This window comes from Dryobates pubescens, chromosome 29 (assembly GCF_014839835.1).
Source record: "Dryobates pubescens isolate bDryPub1 chromosome 29, bDryPub1.pri, whole genome shotgun sequence".
Lineage (NCBI taxonomy): Eukaryota > Metazoa > Chordata > Aves > Piciformes > Picidae > Dryobates > Dryobates pubescens.
In genome coordinates, this window is record NC_071640.1 from 5,091,323 (window position 1) to 5,105,550 (window position 14,228).

General features: G+C 45.6%; 3 protein-coding genes across 7 annotated transcripts in view; 1 reads left to right on the forward strand and 2 right to left on the reverse strand.

Moving 5' to 3' along the window:
* Positions 1-941: 941 nt before the first annotated feature.
* ZBTB6 (zinc finger and BTB domain containing 6) lies at positions 942-5,233 on the reverse strand. Its single transcript, XM_054174428.1, has 2 exons — positions 5,155-5,233; positions 942-4,997 (listed from the first exon to the last, which is right to left on the reverse strand). Exon 2 carries the CDS (start codon positions 4,985-4,987, stop codon positions 3,680-3,682), a length of 1,308 nt encoding a protein of 435 aa, XP_054030403.1. The 5' UTR covers positions 4,988-4,997; positions 5,155-5,233; the 3' UTR covers positions 942-3,679.
* A 3,310-nt stretch (positions 5,234-8,543) lies between these two features.
* On the reverse strand, positions 8,544-13,519 carry ZBTB26 (zinc finger and BTB domain containing 26). 3 transcript variants are annotated; one of them, XM_054174393.1, is made up of 3 exons: positions 13,448-13,519; positions 13,096-13,176; positions 8,544-10,810 (listed from the first exon to the last, which is right to left on the reverse strand). In XM_054174393.1, exon 3 carries the CDS (start codon positions 10,798-10,800, stop codon positions 9,484-9,486), a length of 1,317 nt encoding a protein of 438 aa, XP_054030368.1. In that variant the 5' UTR covers positions 10,801-10,810; positions 13,096-13,176; positions 13,448-13,519; the 3' UTR covers positions 8,544-9,483. The 3 variants fall into 3 exon arrangements, with proteins under 3 accessions (XP_054030368.1, XP_054030369.1, XP_054030367.1); XM_054174394.1 differs by having other exon boundaries at positions 13,444-13,453; XM_054174392.1 differs by having other exon boundaries at positions 13,096-13,489.
* Positions 13,501-14,228, forward strand: part of RABGAP1 (RAB GTPase activating protein 1) — a 70,992-nt gene continuing 70,264 nt past the window's right edge. Inside the window, exon 1 of one of the 3 annotated variants that reach the window (XM_054174391.1) lies at positions 13,501-13,639. The gene's annotated coding sequence lies outside the window, so the exon portion shown is untranslated. Of the gene's footprint in view, positions 13,748-14,228 lie in introns of all 3 variants that reach the window. The other 2 variants (XM_054174389.1, XM_054174390.1) reach the window with 2 other exon arrangements.

Below are 14,228 nucleotides of genomic sequence, written 5' to 3' on the forward strand. Positions count from 1 at the left end.
CGCACCCGCCGCCGCCCCGCACGTGACCACCGCGGCGGGAGGGGAGGGGGTGTCGCGGGGCATTGTGGGAGAGTGCTGGGGAGCTGCTCTGGAGACGGCAGCGCCGAAGCGCCGAAGCGCCGTCAGACGTACGCCATTCCGTGGGGAAGAGGAAGCCATAGAGATGGTGTAGCAGAAAGGTGATGGCCGCCGCCTCCTGCGCCCCCTCGCGGCTCGCTTAGGCTCGGGGGTGCCGCAGGCTTTCCTCGACGCACAGCGCCCGTGTTTCACTGTTAGTGTCGATTTATAATACTTTTAAATTTTAATAAATAGCTTTGGTATTACTAGCGCTCAGAAAGATGATGGGATTGGAGGCTACCTCTGCCGTGTGCCACTTGTCCTGGACGCCCGCCCTGGCCTCACGAGAAGGCGGGAGACGAAGTGGCCACACAGACTGTGAGCCTGGGGAAGCTGCTCCAGGGGCGGCATTAACGAAGGCGGCCTTGGGAGCGGCTCGGTGCTGCTTTTTCCCAGGTTGCCCCAGAGAAAATCCCTGGTACAGCTCCTCTTTCCTGGTCACTGCTAAAGAGCAAACCAATTTTCTTACGGCCGAGGCAGGGTCGAGTTGTGATTTCTGAGAAGAAAGGTTTTGCCTGACAAGTAGGTCAGACCCTTCTGAAGGGCTACAAAGCTGCGTTACTAAACGACTGCCACTTGAACACCGTGTTTTGTTTACAATATCGTTTACTCACCCTTGCAAGCCAAAATACCAAATACTAAGGTATGCACAGAATTCTTTAACTGTGATTAGAAGAAAGCTTATGTATTTCAGAGCGAATGTCTTGTTTGCATTTCATTTATTGTGTTATGAAAGGATGAGTGGTTACATGCATGGACAGGGGAAATAGCCTTTAATGTGAACATGTGTACAAAATCTATTTTTGTTCACAAAGCTTGCCACTGAACAGAACATACTGTTGGCCTGTCACACAACTCCCTCTCATGTTTACATGCAATACAACAGACCAAAAGAACTCACAATTCTGCTCCCACAGAAGATACCCTTCAGAAGATCAGCCTCTTTCCCCTTTGACACAGAAATACTTGGTGCATACACCTATGAACGCCAGTCAAAGAAAAAATAAGCAGTAATCTTCTGAAGTGTTATGTATGCTAATCATACACATGCCAAAAATGCATATTAAATGAACAAATTGAAGCAGAGTTGAACCAAAGCTGTCCCATAATGCACAATACATTTGTTTACTGAACTACAGTAATAGCAGCCCCATGTAAAAAGGATGGGGAGAGGAAGCAGACTTTTTCCTTGGTTTATGACCTCTTCCAAGGGTGAAGGAGTTTAAGTAACTAATTATGCAGATGTGAATGAAAAGCTACATACAGACCTGTATGTACACCCAGGTGAACAGCTGTAAATGCAGTAAGGGCAAGTGCAGGTACTACCATGCTTTAGAAAATCAGGCTTTTAAATTTTTAAGTAATTAATAACCTAAAATTAATGGTATTCTGTAAAATCCAGGCAACCAATAGGACCAAAAGGCTGCAAACAGTGACAGAATAATGAATGCAAACAGAATCAATGCTATAAAATGAAGGATTTTAGCAAAATGCCAGGTTACTCCACCATATGCAACTCCCAAAGCTTTTAACTGCAGGTATTGTTATGACAATTCCTGCAGTTAAAAATCACCCCCCAAAAAGTAAATTACCAACTTTAATATGAAGTAATAGCAGACATTGTGAAAGGTTTGGCCTTGTACTTAAATGTCTGGATAGCTCAGGTGATTTTAACCCACAGTTAAACTTTCTGGGAGTGTCATTTCATTCACAGTGACACCCCCCCTATGCAGTCTTGGCACACACACCTTTCCAGCGATCCAGTACAATGGCGTCCTTCACAAGTCAGCTGTGTAAAGTTAGACATTTCTGAGAATTTTGGGAGGAATCTGGCCCTAGTGGCATGCTCAGTTGCAGAATACACAACTTGCCCATTTAGACAACAGGGTTTTGAGAAAGCTGTATGCTTCCCAGCACAACAAAGCACAGTATGAACTGGAACCTGCAAAATACTGCTTTAATTTAACTATGTATTTTAAGTGTTAACAGTATCAGATGAAGAGCTTAAAACCCCCCATCATGAAATGAGTTTTTAAAAACTGTTCAACTGAAAGTTCTAAGCAACAAAGACAGTAGCAGTTGTGTTACTGTCTATAACAGGAAAATGCATGTTAGACATTGTACTCGCCTAACCCCTCACGTGGCTGATAAATTAAACCCCAAACAGTGGCTGCTGCACTCATAGACACAGGGATGGAAAGTAAGTGAAATCTGTTAACTGACATTAAGAACTCTTGTCTTGTTTTTTAAAACCAGCCAGGCTATGGACCACACAGACCAGACTGCGGGACTCAGAGCACAAACTTCGTAACAGCACTTCTGAAACTTGAAGGAAAGTTACAGGCAAGATTAAGAACTACAGCTTTTGGAGAGAACCTAATGTAAGCACCATTATCTCATATCAACATCTGAATAGACTCTTTATTCATATCACATTAAGTGGAAGAAACACAGACCAGTCAAAGACAGGTACAGGATAAAGATTCTGTGTTACAGGGCTTTCAATGTTTGTGATGAAACTGAAATGACCTTTGACAAAGTACAAACACACCTATCCAAACACACATAGTTACTGGTTTACTGTATCACAGATTTAGAGTATGAGGAGATCTCTATGTCTAAGCTGTTCCAAGTAAGATAGAAAGGACTGTTTTTCCATATTAACATAAAAAATGCCATTACCTAACAGCACACATCTTAACTTCTTACATTTGTGTATGTATCTAGGATTTGTAAAAAACATTGCAACTCAATGAACAGGATTAACTTCAAATTAGTCAGATACAGGTGCAAAACACTGGTATGACAGAAAAAAAAATATCAGAAGAAAGAATTAAAAGAAAAAATCAGAACTAAGTCAATAAAACTCAAAGCAAGTCCCTCCAATGAGACTATTCGCTTAAAAATGAACTGCAAGGCAATACCATTTGTTTCATTCTTTTCTACTAATTCTCTATTTGCTAGAAGCAATCTGAAAGCTTCCTTGATGGCTTTTTGTTTGTTGTTTTTTCTTAAATATCAGAGGCTTGAGTATGAAAACAAGCATTCTTTCTGTTAACAGATCTAGCAAAGTTTGGGCAAGGAGATAATTTCACCATAAATAATACTTGAACTAGCTGTGAATGACTGACCCCTCAAATAAACACAGACATCCCCTTTCTTAGCCATTACAGATCAGGAACATCACGGCTTAGGCTTCAGCTTATTGCAATATCAGGAATAGTTTGAAAACCAGCAGTGCCTGCCCTTGAAACAGGAGAGCATAAAACATAAATGGGGGAGGAGGTGGAAATCAGAATGCACCCAGAGTAACAGAAGAGAATGACGTCATTTCCCATATTTTGGGAACTGTTACTTTCAATTAGTAAACACCTTTTTCACACTTACAGCAATAGCAACCTCAATGCAGCAAGCAAGTCTGCTGCTCACAAGGCCTATATTTGATCACCAGTCACATCTTTGTGCTTCTCTCCATTATGCGGGGATCTGTGTCTAGAATTTCATCTAGAGTTTCACTAGGCAGGAGCTTTTTGTGGAGCCTGGCTCCACAACTACCCATTTGTTAATCATAATCTATTTTAACTTTCGTAATAGTGTTCAGGTTTGATTTTTCACTATTACTCCTTCCATGAACAGAAGTTAAATGCTTTTTAAGAGCAGACTTGTGTTTAAAGTCCATGTCACAGCAGTGACACTTGTAGGGCCTGTCACCGCTGTGGATATTCAGGTGATCCTGAAGTGTACTTTTGGCCGTGAAGGTCTTCAAGCACACCATGCACTGGAACGGGCGGATGCCCATGTGCCCCCGGATGTGTCTGTTGAGATTTTTTTTTTGAGTAAATGTTTTGCCACACTGCAAACACAAGAAGAGTTTGTGCATTTTCAGATGTCTGAGATAGTTCTCAAGATGCAGAAATCCCCTCGGACACTTGGGACACTGATGCCGCCATGAGTTGCCGTAATCATCCAGGCTCTGGAACCCATTCACCACATTAGAAGTTCCTTCTGGATTGTCACTGACAAAAGCCTGCAAGTGATTTCCTGACATTTCTGTGTTTCTGCTTTCAACTGTAGAATTTATCAACGAGTGCTGGGTTTCTGGAAAATACAGATTTGATTTAGAGGATGTGCAAGGCTGGGGAAAATGATCATTTTCTACATTGGCTACGTTCACAGAATCCATTCTGAAGATGCAGATCTCATCGTCTTTATATCCGATTTCAACTGTTGATATTTCTGGAGTTTTCGTGTCCTTTCTTTGTGAGACCAAACTCTGCACTTCAGCCTGCACTTCAGTCTGCACTTCAGGCTCGGAGACTTCTCCCTTTTCCTGTTTAATGGGGAATTCCACACTCACTGGGCTGTCTTCAGAAATCTCAATTATTTCGCAATCTTTATCTAAAGCTTCGTCCCCGTTTCTCAGTTCGGCGTCTGAGGAGTGACACCTCTCCACAACCTGATTTCCGTTCTCCATGGCGGCGTCAATTTCCAAGTACTTTGACAAGGCTTCCGTACACTTCTCCACTATGTGAACCATCTGGAGATAACTCGCGGCCGTTAGGTATTTCAGCAGCTCCTTCTTCTTGACTTCCAGAGCGCCCGTGTAACAGGAGAGCAGCAGCTTTCTGCCCACCTCGGCGCTCTGTAGGATAGTGATCCGCACCTGCTTCGACTGGTTGAGCAGAAACTGGTCCCTCATGAAGGTGGAACAGGCGGCGAAGATCACCTTGTGTCCCTGGAACTCTGTGTCGTTGATGTAAATGGAGACGTCGCAAAAGAGGTTCTGCTGCCGCAGGAGGTTCATCTTCTGCAGCACGGCATCGCCCTGCTGCTCGAACTGGAAGTGCAGCACCTCCGAGTCCGCAGCCATGGCGCCGTTTCTGTGAGGGAAGCGCCGGCACGGGCACCACCGGAGAGGGGCACGAGGAGCCCAGTACACCTCTGCTGGCAGGGCCCAGCCGCGGCCTCGCTGACGGGCCCCGCGGACCCGCCCGCCGCTACCAACAGCCGCTACCACCCTCCCTTGGCCCCACTCACCAGCCGCGGCCCGGCCAGTTCCTGAAACCGGTGCGTGCTCCGCTGCCGGTGCTGCAACGCCCCGGAAGCTCTTCCCCCCCCGCCTCTTCCGGAAGCAGCCCCGGAAGCAGCTCCAGTACCACCCCCCCCGACCCTGTTACCGCGAAGAGAATTAAGAGGCGGCGGGAGACAGAGTTAGCAGCACGTTTATTAGAAGACTTGGCACTGCTACAGCGGCTGCCGCCGGGGGAACACCGCATCGACACCGGGGTGCGCCTCGCCAAACGTCCGGTAGAGGTAGCAACGTATCGGCCCGGAGCGCTGCGGGCCGCTGCCCCCGTAAGGCATTCTGGAGAGCAGTCGCCCGGGGCTCCTCCTCACCCGCCGCGCCGAGCAGCGGGTTTTCCCCCGGCCACCGGCCCGGCCCCGGAGCTGGGGATGCGATCCGACAGCCGCTGACCCGCCTGCTTTGGTAATAACACGTAGTGTAAGACTTCTGCCCAGTCATTGAAGAGGTAGCTAATGCTCAAGAGTCCGTCGATTATACAATCTCAAGGAAAAACGTCCGTTCTGCCTTCTCACCAAGTCAGGAGGGGCGAGTACTTTCCTCTTTTTTTTTTTTTTTTTTTTTAAATCAAGATGTAACATGACTTTACAATTCTCAACAGTTTCAGTTTGTATCATATCTTGATTCTCCCTCCTCTTCTTTACTTCTCCCAATGACTCCAGAACCAAAATCAGCCCCACACAATTATTTTATAAGTTACTTCAACAACAGTTCAGGGGCAGCTACCTAAGTTTTGCCCAAAAGCTAGGGGAGGAAACGACTGACACTTCATCAGTTACTAACTGTCTTCTAAAACAAAAATAAATTAAGGACTCATCCCTGATCTCTACAGGAGGCTGTGCAGCTGCACTGCATGCTGCAGGAGCACTTGCTACACAAGCTACCACCACTGAGAAGTGGTGAGCCTAAACCTCAGGTAAACCTAAGAGTTCTAAGATTTTCTTCTATATAAAATAAATAAATAAAATGCCAACATTAAAAAAAAACCCTAATATATTCAAGGAGTTATTAAAATATTTTTGTAACAGACTTCAGTTATTTTGAGGATATGCAGGAAGTTGTACAGCACATTAAGTTGTGAGACTATCCACTTACCAGCAAATAGTATTCTACACATTAACACACAGATTATGATAACTCCATAGTCCTCATCTGAATATGCAGCATCAGTAGCAACAACCAATGGACCTAGTCTCTCACTAATAGGAACACTGCAATGAAGACAACATTTTACATACATGGACAATTAAGTTCATCTTATGCTATAATCGAGCTGCCTCTGTATATTCCATTGATAAAAATTCTCACACCATTTAAATTTGTGATTCAGAGAAGCATTAGCCAGATTTTGCTTTTCTAATACTTCTATACTCTTCACTTGTCTGTTCCATATTGGAGCAAATCTTAGATGAGCTTTACCACCAGAACACTCTGCATGGTGTCATCAGCATTATCACACTCTTAGATCTCCTCTGGAGTCACTTAGCTGTCTCCTGCATACATCTTTTGGACTGCACCCTTTTGTCAGGCCAAAAGCACAAGCATTAGTAAGAAGTCACTTGTCATCCAACAGACGTGTCCATTCTCACTGAAGAAGCAGTCTTCTGCATTTCTGCTTTTTCTACTTATTTCTGCCATGGTCTCACCAAATGACCACAAGCAGCCTTATAAATGAAGGGCCAGCAGTCTCAGCCATCTCAGAGGTTGACATCACCACAGCAAAGGGTGGATTGAAAACCTGTATCTCTTGACCAAATAATTATTTTTCCTAGGAAACCCCTTGTCTCTTCATACCAGCTCCAGGTCACCAACAGCTACTTCCACAAGCTGTATTCTCCTTACAGTAACAATTCCACACAAAAACCCACTTCCCAGATAGACAAAGCTTTCAATACTGTCCATTTTGCTGCTACTTTTCCTATCATTTGCACAGCTTTATTTCTTTCTCTGGCAGAAGACAATTTTCTTTACCGTGTCCATATTTGTATCTGGTTAGAGCATTCACTAGTCCCTTTTAGCATGTTGACCTGGCTCTGCAAGCTCTTATTCTCCATGTCTATCTTCCTTTTTGACATCAGCACTATAACTTACTTCCATATAGTGAATAATACCTTATCAAAATGTTTGAACAATGCAGAAGATTGTGGCTGAAGACAGAATGCAAGTGTCAGATGCAACTGTCATGATCAGTTTTAGCTCAAAACAATTCTGAAAGCGTGTGGCTTTAAGAGGAAAAACACCACTTCTTCCCCCCTAGAAACCTATTTTCTGCTCCAGGAACCTGAACAATTATTTTTAAAAGTTCCAAATAATTAAGAGTTTAGGCCTAAATATATCTGCTACAACTTGAAAGATGTAATGCCCTGATTCCACTTCCATTGCTTACTTCATAGTTGTCCATGTAATAGTACATGTAACAGTCAAGTACAGCAGTTTAAGAACTCAGTTCCAAAACCCAATTGATTCACAGAATCACCTTGCTTTTCTACTCGAAAGTATGTGGACTTCTGAACACGTCCTGCAACATTTAACACTTTTTTTTTTTCTGTCATCCATCAGTGTAATGTCTGTGGAAGGAAATCCTGGCTTCTACACACACAGATCTGAAGATCAATACCAACTTTTGCTAATCACATACAAAATGGTTTTTTGCTCTAGCACACCTTTGGTCATACCTGTTAAGTAAGCATTTTTAACAACACAATAGCAGCCTTTCACCCTCACCCCTCATTCAAACACACGAAGTACTACTTTTAGGTAGGAAGCATAATCTCAGCCTCATGGCAAACCTTGTGGAAAAGAGCTGCATCGGAAGAAACACTTATTCCAACTACAAACAGCAGTTCTCTAGAGAGGATCAGCCATTTGATTATTGGTCTATGCTACACTTCAACATAATTAAGAGTGCTGTTCTACTGGGAATGGTGTTCCTCAGATAAATTAGGGGATGCGGATAATTCCACGGCACTTTGAGAAGCAGTATGGTATAATCCCAGAATCCCAATTAACTTGCCATTCCCGCTACATTTGATGTTTAAGGCGGTATATAAGAGGTATTGCTGAGTACAGTCAATAGCTGATACATTAACCTACAGAAATTGTGCTACCTATACCTAGACTCTGTAAAACACTAACAGTCATAAACTATGCAGGTCACTTAAAAAAAATTTTTTTTGAATGTCCAAGAAATCAAAAAACTTTGTTGTTAATGTTCTATAGCAGGCATTTTTGTTTCTTTTCTTTCCAAGTTAAGTGGCCCTTAATAGATATCTACAAGAACTAAGGGGGTAAAAAGGACAAAAAAGCCAAAACACACCAAAACAAAAAAAAGAAAAAACCAAAGTATGGAAATGTTACGTGTTGCAGCTTTTAAAACAGATTCTTTTCACAGTGTCAAAAAGCAGTATTTCTCCACTTCAGCTTTGCTCTAAAACCAGCAGCTGTTGTGGCTTGTGTGATGCTAAATGTATGGAAGATGGATGATAAGTTTTTAGCTTTTAAGTGTTTAGCTTGTCTCAGTACATAGGTTGGTTAAGTGCCCTTTAAAAATCCTAGGTATGACAGCATAAGAAATAGGTCATGCTTGCACTCCAGGCACCGACCTCTCACATTCCAGAGCTGCAATTTATTCTCATTTTGAGCAGTCTATGCAATGACCCTGCCAAATCAGTTAGGGTTTTATCTTTTCATAACGCATGTCGAGCTTAAAAACCCTGAGAGCTTTTAAGATAGCAGTTGATTGGCAGCAGAAGTTTCTTGAAACAGTTTAGAAAGAGCAAAAAAGTGACACAAAAATACTTCATTTCAACTGTAGAGGTCTAGGGGTAACTTCAAGAGGTAAGTTCAATTTAACTCTATGGAGTGCTTTCAGTTATCCAGTGCTTAAAAAAAAAAAGGGTTAACTCTCAGACTTGTCCTCTGTGCTTTTTCCTCCATCTGCCCAGACAGACAGGCCTCTAACTGTACAGCAGATGGTTTACTTGCAGCCTACAGCAACAGTCTTTCAAAAGGTGTTAATCTTGAGTCTCCTAATGAGAGAAAAATTAAACCATTAACCCCATAATCCACAGAAGAGACACAGACAGAAACCTGAAGGAAGATCGCTATTCACAGAAAGTATCGAGTAAGACTAAGAATGGTGGCTGAAGACCTGCCAGGGCTTGCAATCTAACTTGCCATCCATCCACAGCCTTTCAGGACATACCACTAGTTTAGGTTAAGAGTCCAGCCAAACATTTTGCTCCTCTCAGTCACGATCCCTACAAAGGGCTGGTTTTAATTGCTTAATTGACGCAGGTACTATCATTTCTTAAACTGAGCACAGCCTGAGGCAGCTTCCCTGCATCCAGTACCTGGCTTGCATCAGCCTGCTGACAGACCTTACTGTCTGTAGCAGCGCTACATGTGAATGAATCAAAGTCTACTGTTATGTCTTGAACGTTTCTTTCATTGGCATTGTCAAAGCTATTTTTACCATGTAGCTGTTTAAGATGTTTCCTCAGAACAGGTTTATGCGCAAAAACCATGTCACAGTAGTTACACTTATGGGGCTTGTCCCCGCTGTGCAGGTTGAGATGGTCCTGTAAGGAGCATTTCTGAGAGAACGTTTTCCCACAGATCTTACATTGGAACGGTTTGATGCCTGCATGCACTCTCATGTGCCGGTGCAGATTGCCTTTTTGAGTGAATGTCTTTCCACAGAGGAGACACATAAATAGTTTATGCATCTTTAAGTGATTAGCATAGTTTTCCAGATGCCGAAATACTCTTGTGCACTTTGGACACTGATGGTGCCACTGGAGGCCTTTGTCTATACCTCGGTTGTTAGGCCCAAACATATCTTTCGAGGCTAGAATGATGTTATCACTGCCAGCGTATGAAAGGGCATAGTTGTGGAGGTGGTTTTGCTCTACTTCACTTGCTCTGTTTTCAACGGTGGAGTTGATAAGAAAGTGTTGAGGCTCTGAGGAATGCAGTGCAGTTTGTTCAGAAGAAATAAACTGGTTCTGATCCTTCTTGTTCCTAACTTCTGTTACCTCCCCAATGGACTCCACCTTGATGATCTGAATGTCACTATCCTCCATGTCCATACTGTCTTCTGATGGCTGAATACAAGGTGAATCTTGCTGCAGGGAGTCGTCATCTCCTTGATGCTCCTTCAGGTCAGAGGAGTCACTTTGTTGCTCACACTCCTTGCTCTCCAGTGGTTGCTTCGGTTTTATAAACTTCCAGAGGGCCTGCGTACAGCGCTCAACAATGTGGCTCATCTGCAGAAAGCTTGCGGCAGTCAAGTAGTTCACCAGTTCCATTTCAGGGAACTCCAGGATGCCGCTGTAACAGGACAGAAGCAGCTGCCTCCCCACTTCTGAACTCTGCAGTATGGAGATTTTCACATCTCTGGAGTCATTTAGTAAGAACTGATCTCTTAAAAAGGGAGAGCCAGCAGCAAATACAATTTTATGCCCGTGAACTTCAACGTCATCTATATGGACCACAACATCACAAAATTTGTTTTCTTCCCTCAACTTGTTCATTTTCTGTAACATCGAATCCCCATAATTGTCAAACTTGAAGTGAAGAATGTCTGATCTTTCTGACATTTTGGCACACCTAAGGAAAAGCAGCAAGAAAAAAAGACAAGTGAGAACATTTTTGTTTTCTAAAATGCAAGTTATAAGGGTTTAAAGTCAGAATATAAAGTGTGTGCTTAATCAGATGTTTTATCCCAGATAAATACTACAGTCTGTTACAGCATAAAAGTAAAAATCATTTGAATTTGCACCTCAACTTACAGTATCTTTTATATTTAAGTATGAATATAAAGTAGAAGTGATATGACAGAAATTCTCCTGAAGAAGTATCCTAAAGAGTTAAGAGGTTTTCTGCACTACTTGTCTGGAATTTAAAGGGAAACCATGAAAGCATTTTTGTCAGCCATAGGTTAAGCCTTGATTCCATATTAAAACTCCTCAGAAGTTTTGTCCTTACCAAGTTCAAATAACGTTCCTTCAGCTTTTGATTCCTGCTTTAATGACTAGAGAACTTTCACAACAAATGAATTCAAAGTGAGACAGAACTTGGAGATATACAAGCATTCCTCTAAACCTCCTGTGTCTACCACATACTGCTCGTAAGAGTTATAGTCCAAGAGCAATGGCTACTTCCTCTAGTACACTCCACGACTTGTAGGAACACTGACATAGTACACATCTCAGTTTTCTAGCAGGAAGGACCATACCAGCTTTGTGGTATCTGCAGCACTGGGTTCAATACATTGTTTCAGATTGTCTTCTAAGTTTTTCTGCAGGGGTTGGTTTGCTGTGTATTGTTTTGGGTTTTATTTTTTTAAAGATTACAGAAAAAAATTCTTCCATATGGCCCCTCCTTGAAGCAATCATGTCTTCCAGGCTCTGTTTCAGATGCCTAGGAAATGTAGGACTTCTTTTTTCATGTCTCTCTCTTTGGAAGATCACTCCTCTAGGAAGTTTGTTCTTGTTTAATAGTATTTGGAATTAAGAAGAGTGGATCTTTCATAAAACAACCACTGACCTTTTTGTCTTTCAACTGTTCTTTTAAGAATGGATAAGACTACACTGATTTCTGATGAAACACTGTTCACACAATTCTGCCAGAGAAGTAGGATTGCAGGAAGTGAAGAAATCACAGGAGACTAAATGCTGCAAGATTTAGTGAGATAAAATAACAAAACAAAGCAAAAGTTACACCTCACAACTACTACAAACACCACATAAACCTTGAAAGGAAGCTTTGAAGTTTATAGATAAAAGCAGATCCTGCTCTCTTGAGGCATGAACTATCAGCTCAGTGTACACAAGAGGAAATGGAGCCATGGCTAGTGTCAATGAACGAATACGTAAGAAAAGGGTTCAAAGAAGATGTTTAGAAGCATCTGCTGATAATCAAGAGTTGTTTTGATTTGCTGATCAGACATCACTATGAGATGTGACCTCCTCACTATCCAAGGCCATCAAGTTCTATCTTCTAGTGTATGGCATATAAAAATTAAAAAAGGATTTCAGAAACAATAAGAAGTTAGGAAAGAGTGGTAGCATCACTCTAGAGTACAACCAGTTCTGATGAACCTACTGAAGACAGAGGCAGTCATCTCACAGTTATCCTGTCTTCAGTGTTGCCTGACTCATCCCCATTTCTAGAGTAAAACGTTTAATTTTCAGTGACAACAGCCTTGAAGAAATATAAATGGTAACCACAGATTATCATGAAGTACCTTGAGTGGACTTCAGGCATTAGTGAACTATTTATTTTGTTTTCACTTGGAAGCAGTGAAGGAACTCTGCTTGTAAAGTCTATTCTTTCCACTTCGGGATACCACATTTATGTTAATGTAGTTGCAGTGCCCATCCCAAGCTAACGCTGCATTGTGCTGCTAACCAGACACAGCTACTCCAATACAACTACTCTTAGCGTTCCTCGGGCAGACTACATGAGTCACATCACGAGAAACTGAAACCAGAAAAGAACTGACTTGTCTTGACAGACGTTCACCTTCCACAACTACTGATTTCCATGGAAAGAAAAACATCAGATGAACCCCAAACCCTCTTTTCTCAGCACGGTGGCAGACCGAGCCCAACTTCTGCTCAGCTGAGACCCTCCAGGCAGTCCGCGGAGGGTAAGGCTCTCAGCCCAGCACCTCTCTTCTAGAAGCAGGTGCTTCCTGGGCCTCTATTGACCGAAGATGGGCATCGGCTCCCGAATACGTACTTGCCGACAACTGGGAAAACTATATCGCCGGGCAGATCGGCCGAGAGCCTGCGCGGCTTTTCATAAAGCTGCCCAAAAGCAAGCCCCTGTCTGCGCCCGCCCTGGCCCCGCCACCCCGCCCCGGCGGAACGAAGAGAAGGGGCAGGTACCTGTAGCGTCGGGCCGCGTCCCCGCGCTGGCACCCGCGGCCGCTCCTACCGCAGCGCACGCCGCGGCCTCCGGCTACGGACCTAGAGAGGGGAGGAGAGCCGCCGTGAGCCGTCGCCCGGGCCTGGGGTCGCGTCGCCCCACCGCCGGGCCGGGCCCGGCCGCCAGTCGCACCCCCCGGGCGGCCCCGCGCCCCGCCGCGCCCCCGGCCTGGCCGGGCCGCTCTCCGCACTCGGCCTGCGGCGGAGGCGAAGGCGGCGGCAGGGGCTGGTTGGGGGGGAGCAGGAGCCGCGGCGCGCTCCGGCCCGCGCTCCGAGGCCGCCGCCCGCGCCCCGCCAGCCCGCCGGGACCTACAGCTGCCGCCACCGCAGCCCAGCACGGCGACTCGGAACCGCATTGTTCGAGGGCCGGAAGCGCTCGCGCGCCCTCCGCCCCGCACCCGGAAGCGCCTGGCGGGACGCCCGCCCCCTCCGTGCGGTCACGTGGTGGGCGGCAGCGGCGGCCCAGGCCCGGCACCGGGAGGCGGCGGCGGCATCAGCGGCCGGGGTAGGTGAGGCTCGCGCTGCCGGCGGGGTCTCGTCCGCCCTGTCCTTCCGCCCTCGGGCCGTTCCTCTCCCGTCGCTGCCCCTGTCCCTGCCCGGCGGCCCCGGCCAGGTGCGTGCGGCTGCTGTCCTGCCCCGGCTGCGGGACTTCACCGCCGTTCCTCGCCCCTGACTGGCGAGAGGCGTGCGGGAATCGGGGCTCCTTCTGCGCCTGTTACCGGCGCGTTCTTCCCCTATCTCCGGGTCGTGTTTCCCTCTTGGTGTCCTCTCGTCCCCTCAGCCTACCGGGGGCCGCGCGGCGTCGGTGCGGAGCCGGCCAGCAGCAGGGGCGGCTTGAACAGGGCCATGAGGCCGCCCCAGGTCGCACAGGGCCGGTTGCTGCGGGGTCGCCGGGCCGTGACCCGGGACAGGCAGGGAGTACCAAGCTGGGCCTTTCTTGCCAGTTCCATTGGCTCCGGGTGGGGGGGGACATCGGTGACCCGTCTCTTTTCTCAAGCCTTCCCATCCTGGAAGCCCATTAGTGTTCCCAGGACCCCTCCGCGTGCGTACCGGAGCCACCGCGTTTCACCCCCGCGGCGGGGCCGGTCTGTGCC

Coding starts and splice junctions, on each gene's coding strand:
- ZBTB6 (XM_054174428.1), bottom strand. CDS start 4,987: ATGGCTGCGGACTCGGAGGTGCTGCACTTCCAGTTCGAGCAGCAGGGC.
- ZBTB26 (XM_054174393.1), bottom strand. CDS start 10,800: ATGTCAGAAAGATCAGACATTCTTCACTTCAAGTTTGACAATTATGGG.